This window comes from Lampetra planeri, chromosome 7, assembly GCF_965212315.1.
Source record: "Lampetra planeri chromosome 7, kcLamPlan1.2.h2, whole genome shotgun sequence".
NCBI classification, from domain to species: domain Eukaryota; kingdom Metazoa; phylum Chordata; class Hyperoartia; order Petromyzontiformes; family Petromyzontidae; genus Lampetra; species Lampetra planeri.
The window spans coordinates 1,099,232-1,105,091 of record NC_136113.1 but is presented as its reverse complement, the minus strand read 5'-3'; the positions used below and the strand labels follow the sequence as shown (position 1 = coordinate 1,105,091).

At 46.3% G+C, this 5,860-nt stretch overlaps 1 protein-coding gene across 1 annotated transcript in view; it reads right to left on the bottom strand.

Annotated features, from left to right (window-relative positions):
- Positions 1-461: 461 nt before the first annotated feature.
- LOC144719719 (anoctamin-8-like) overlaps positions 462-5,860 on the bottom strand; it is a 47,160-nt gene continuing 41,761 nt past the window's right edge. Inside the window, exons 16-19 of the mRNA XM_078595868.1 lie at positions 3,215-3,406; positions 2,228-2,359; positions 1,503-1,613; positions 462-1,383 (exon numbers count right to left, since the gene is read on the bottom strand). Of these exons, the coding sequence (XP_078451994.1) occupies positions 1,261-1,383; positions 1,503-1,613; positions 2,228-2,359; positions 3,215-3,406 (558 nt within the window). The 3' untranslated portion in view covers positions 462-1,260. The remainder of the gene's footprint in view (positions 1,384-1,502; positions 1,614-2,227; positions 2,360-3,214; positions 3,407-5,860) is intronic.

Genomic DNA, 5,860 nt, shown 5'->3' with positions numbered 1-5,860 from the left:
CCTCCTGCTGCTGCCGCCCCCCACCACCACCACACCCGGATAGCGGGCGTGCCCCCCCCTCTCTCCTCCTCGTAGCCATTGGCTAACGCGCCGGCACGTGACCCGGCCCCGAGCTGTCTCCGCCCCCTCCACCAATCGCGACGCGCGCACGCGCATCGACACCCTCCCCGTGTCACGTGATGCTTTTGTTGTTGCCGCGAGACGGAAATTTGCGGTGACGTCGCCCGCGGGTAGCGACGTCACCGGCCCGAGAGTGTAGTGGGTGACGTCACCCACGTGGATGCGTTGCGGTGATGTCACAGGCGAGCGTGGCTGAGACGGCGCGTACTAACTTAGTGCTGCTGCGTCTGCGTTGGCAGTGGTGCACAAACAACAAGCTAAACACAAGTTTACCACGTCGTTTATCATAGCTCGCTCCTAATGACGTCACCGCCAAAAATGTAAGAAGGATCAACCCTGAAAACAGTGTCAGAATCTTTATTTAGAGTGGAGAAATCAAATGAGCTATGAGGCTCTTTTTCACAGATGTCCAGGTGTCCCCGTGTGGGAGCCCTGAGTATGTGCGACGTCCTGGGTGCCGACCCAGAGGTGTAGAGACAAGAAGAGTAAGGTTTCCACCTTTCCCATAGACCACATCCATACATATTCCTGTCAGCCAAGATCAGGAGTCGGCAACCGAAATAATAGAGTTTTGTTTTTACAAAAAACCTCAATATGTCAAGAGTTGCAATGCATGTGAATAACGTCACGAAGCAGTCCTTAAAGATCCGCACGCAGCTCCGGAGCCGCAGGTTGTCAACCCATAGCCTTGATCATTGAACGCAGCACCACCAGATCCCGCAACAAATCGATTCCTGCCACCCGAACACAAATCCCAATTCCAGGATTAAACCCGGACAGGTGGCATCCTGCACGACGAAGCATCCCCAGTCACGTGGCAGGGCAGTTGTGCGACGCTGTGATGCCAAAACCACGTGGCCGCTGGGACGGTTTGTGTGGCGTTGTGATGACATAGTCACGTGACAGGGCGGCTGTGTGACGCCGTGATGCCTGAGTGTGGCTTCCTCCCACACTCGATAATGAAGTTGGCCAAACATCCCAATCGAGGACGACAAAACTTGGCAAATTGGCTGCATTTCCACGTGTCTGTGGTTTCCCATGGTTCTGAATAGTTCTCACTCTGAGTGAACGAAAACTGTGCGCGCTACACATTATAAATCATGTTTTAATATGGCTCGCATGTGGATGCCATTTCAGCTGTTATGTGGTATGTTTTCCGTGTGCTTCAGCTCTTCTCTTCACCAAGGCTTCCTGGCTGGTATGCTCCTTCAGAGGGTCTCCATCCTGATGCTCCTGGTCCACCATTTCCTGCATCTCCTGATGCTAAGAGACCATACAGGTACTTCATTTAAACTTCTCGCTTAATCTTGACTTACAACAACGCTGATATTTACAATAATCACTTTGCAAATGGATATGCAGCGGTTACTGATGTAGGGTACCTTCAATGCTTCCCTCCTCTGGAACTCGAGCTGTGCCATTCGCTCCAACACCCAATAAGGGATGTCAGGAATTGCCATGTGGATCACGTACTTAATAAGCAATGCAAAGTGCTGCACAAACACCAGACACCCACACAGCACAGAAACACATCAGTATATAGCGTACAATAGATTAAAGAGGGAATCCTGAGGCCTTGCTTAGAAATTTATAAAAAATTAAGGCAAATTATACCGTAGTTAACTGGTGAATATATATAAAGGCTTTCTAGAGCTCCCTATAGAGAAGACCCTTCTGCAATCAGTGGCGTGAGCAGACAAATGCAGGACTATTACATTAACCAACTACTATTTGTCAACAAGTGGCTGCAATAGAGGGAGCAGCTGGCAATCATAAGGTAGCAGGTTCAATTCCAGGTTGGGGTTGACTCAGTCTATTATTCCTCTGAGGTCAAAATAATGAATTCCACGTTGTGGGGAAGTGAAGTATTTGTCCTATAGATGCGCTTGCCCCACCCATAGGAAAGTGGAATTTCCATCAATGGCTCAGTGAGTAACTAGGATTTGAGCACCGTCTCAGTGTTCATTAGAGCAGGACATGACGTTGACTTTGACGACCGTTGGGTGCTGGAAAATGACAATCACAAGCAGACACTCATCACAAAACGTAATCTATAAAGGTGAGCATTCGCAAAGCCACCGAGCAGTGTGTACGTCGTGCGATTTACCTCCAAAGCCACAACCAGCAGCAGAGAGGTGTTGACCGGCAACCAGGGGAACAGCCTCTCTAGGTGGCCACCCTTGCTAATGAGTGCACAGTTCACCACAATGGCGATCACACCCATTGCCTCCATGATATTCTGGTTGTATGACAACAAAAGACATGGGAACAGAAACAGGTGCATAGCAGTCAAGTCAAAGTGTCTTCCTGCTTAAATGAGCAACAGTACTCGTCTACAGTCATTGTCCTCAGCCAATAGGAGGACATGCCAGATTTCCCAGCAATGTGTTCCTGAATTTTGGATTAATATTAAACATCCCAAAAATGTGAATGATCCAAAACATTTTTCGTGCATTGATTTGAAGGTGTTATCATCACAGCACGGGTACATTTTGAATCACAACTTAATGTAAATGATTAGATGAAACCAATAAAAATAGCAAAATAGTCCTAGAATTATCCTTAAATCAGATTTTTATTCGAAACGTAATTCATGCCTAATAGCCACCTAATATGCTGTATTTGCTTGATAGCTACAGATCGGCAAACCACTCACTGTATTTTAGGATATTTTTCCATTGCTTCAACTGCCGCGCCAGGACATCGAACGTCGACTTCCAGTGTGCCAACTGCTAACGACCATTGCACCACAGCAGGAACTCATTTCTTTAGAACTGCTTTTTGTGTTTAGTTGTTGTCCTTCCACCCGCACCTCTGATTAGCACGGTTGGCTACGTACGGTGCAATAAAAGTTCAAAATACATACGTCCCCGACATATAATACCATACGTACAATCTAGATTGAAAACTCTTTTTTTTAGAACTGCTTTTTGTGTTTAGTTGTTGTCCTTCCACCCGCACCTCTGATTAGCACAGTTGGCTACGTATGATGTTAAAGAAGTTAAACATACATACATACACACAAAACAATGACTATCGCACGTTACTCGCGGTCATGTCCACTAAGCCTGGACGAGCCACCACACAAACGCACCTGCCACATGCCGATGTTCTTGACGCGCTGCCCGAACGGCCGCTGCAAGGCCGTGCACAGCTTGAACGCGTCCGTGCGAATCTCAGCGAGGTTGTTGAGAAACGCAAAGAGGGCCGTGAGCGGGAAAGTGGACGAGAACAGGGTGACGTAGCCAAACTGGATGAACATCTCGAGGTAATCCTGGAATGTGTCCTGCGCAAACCACACGCATCACACGTAATATAAAGGTGCAGCCCTGCAAATGCTTGCTCATTCCACTACTAGCCCAAGGTGCTACATGACAAGAATCTTTAGATAGCCCCTCTGGTGGGTACTTGGCCTACTGCTCCACACTGGCCATGCATCTTGGAACATTATGTGCCGATCGATTTACTGTGGAGTTAGTATACTGTAAAAATTTAAACTTTTTCTTATTAAACTATAACACTATGAACTATATTTAATTTTTCTAGGTAAAGCTAAATGAGCTATATAGCTCTTTTTTAGAAGCGACCTGGCCACAAATGATAGCTCAACGAAATGGCTTATCATGTGGAAATGCATTGCAACCAAATACTCTAAACGCACATTGATTCTAAAGGTAGAGGGAAAAACCGAAGGACCCAGATAAAAAGACACACGACCACGGGGAGAGAGACATGCAGACTAGTTAGTGGACACACGTCGATGGGATTCAAGAAACTTTTACGAATGTTAAAAAATATTAACCAAATTTTATTTTATCAGGTAAAGCTCACTGAACTATGTAGCTCTTTTTCTGAAGCGATCTGGTCACAAATGATCGCCAAACGAAGTGACTTATCATGTGGAGGGAAAAGCCAGAGGACCCGGAGAAAATTACACGCGACCTCGGACAGAGAGACACCGCAAACTCCAAATATACAGGCGTCAGGATCAGGATCGAAACAACAACCTCCTGTATACCAGGTCAGGTATTTGACATCTCGCCATCGGCAGTTGCAACTGCCACGCCAGGAGATTAAACCGGTGACCTCAGGATGGCAAGTCCAATGTGCTAACTGCTAATTATTACACCGCGGCAGCATCCCCTACACATAATGGACGCACGTTGAATATCACACGTTGGATATCACACGTTACTCAAAGTATGTCCACCAACGGCGTTAGGCGGCACTGAATGTTGATGGGGATGTAATGTTGCGTATCATCCACATACTTAACATTCCGAGATTCTAAAACAATCCATCAGATCTAGTTATCTCATAAACACCCCGTTAAATCAGCTGCACTCACACTGCAAAGTGAATCATGAATAGGTCACCTGGTGTATGAGAACATGAGCAGACTTGGTCCGAACACAAGTGGTTAGAAATATAAAGGTGATTCAAATGAGTACGACTATGCAGATAACTAGTCCTGAAATATCACGATGCACAATTCCTGTTTTTTACATGTGTAGTAACATAGCGCTGACTGTTGGACAGCAGCAGCAACTACAGGTGGGCACTTAGCGCACACGCCGCTGAGCATATACGCCGATGTGCTGGCAGGGCGGAGTAACTGGGGCAAGGGTCATGATATACCTCATGTGGAAGCCCCTGGAACCGTCTAGAGGGTTCGAGAAGGGAGGCGTGGTTAGGGCGGAGCCAAGCCGCACCGAGGGGAATATAAGCAGGGGAGAGCGAGAGCTCTGGGCTGCCGGTTCTGAGATTGGACTGGTCTCGTCGTCGCTGTCATCGTCATCGCCCTCGTCACTGCTGCTTTCGTCTAATCACAGTAATTGGCTGTCCCGGTCGACACCGTCGGTGCAATGCGAACAGGGTCGTGTCTGGGACGGGGCGCGCGGCAGCGGGGTCGTGTGTGAGAGAGAGAGGGGGCCTGAGTGGTGGCGTGAGCTCGGCAACAACAGCAACGAATAAAGAGGGCAGAGCGGTGCCTCCTGCGACCACCTTGTCTCCGGTTGACTGTGTGTGCAACGCACGCCACCCGCACGCCCAGACGACACTACACATATAACATGTTTACATTTCCAGTAGAGTAAACGGGATATATAATAGTGTACTGATGTCATTGTAATGTCATAGTAATCTTCATCTTCAATATTACTTTCCACGTGATTTTAGTTTTTAACAATTACAATATCACACTGCAGGTAGTTTCACTCACGATCTTTGTATGAATTTTAAACTCATCAGTGCATGTACAATTTGAATCCTCCACACGTTTGCACCAAAAAAGGCATCCTGGCGCACTCTCATTTGGTTAAAACACATTCCGAATCTCTATGCAGATATTTTCAATTCAAAGAATCGTAATTTTGTTCATTCCGAAACAGTTTTCAATTGCACCAATTTGAATGCAACTAACAGTACTACACTCGGTGAAAGTGATCTGTGCAACGATGGGTTTTTAAAAATTATTACAGATGTGGCAAATTTATAATAAGGTATTTTTGGATAGATCGCGTGAATATAATTGTGTCCTTAATCCATCACCATCCGACACAGCCAATGAGTAAGGTTTGTGACGTAAACAAAACGTGCCAATTAGTTACTAAATTTCGATTTAAAGCTTTCGTGACTGCAGGGATTCATCTTCTTGGTTCTTTCGGTAAAGTCACGTAGAAGGGAAATAATAAAACAATAAAAATAAAACATAATAAAATAAAATTCTCACGACGTTTCG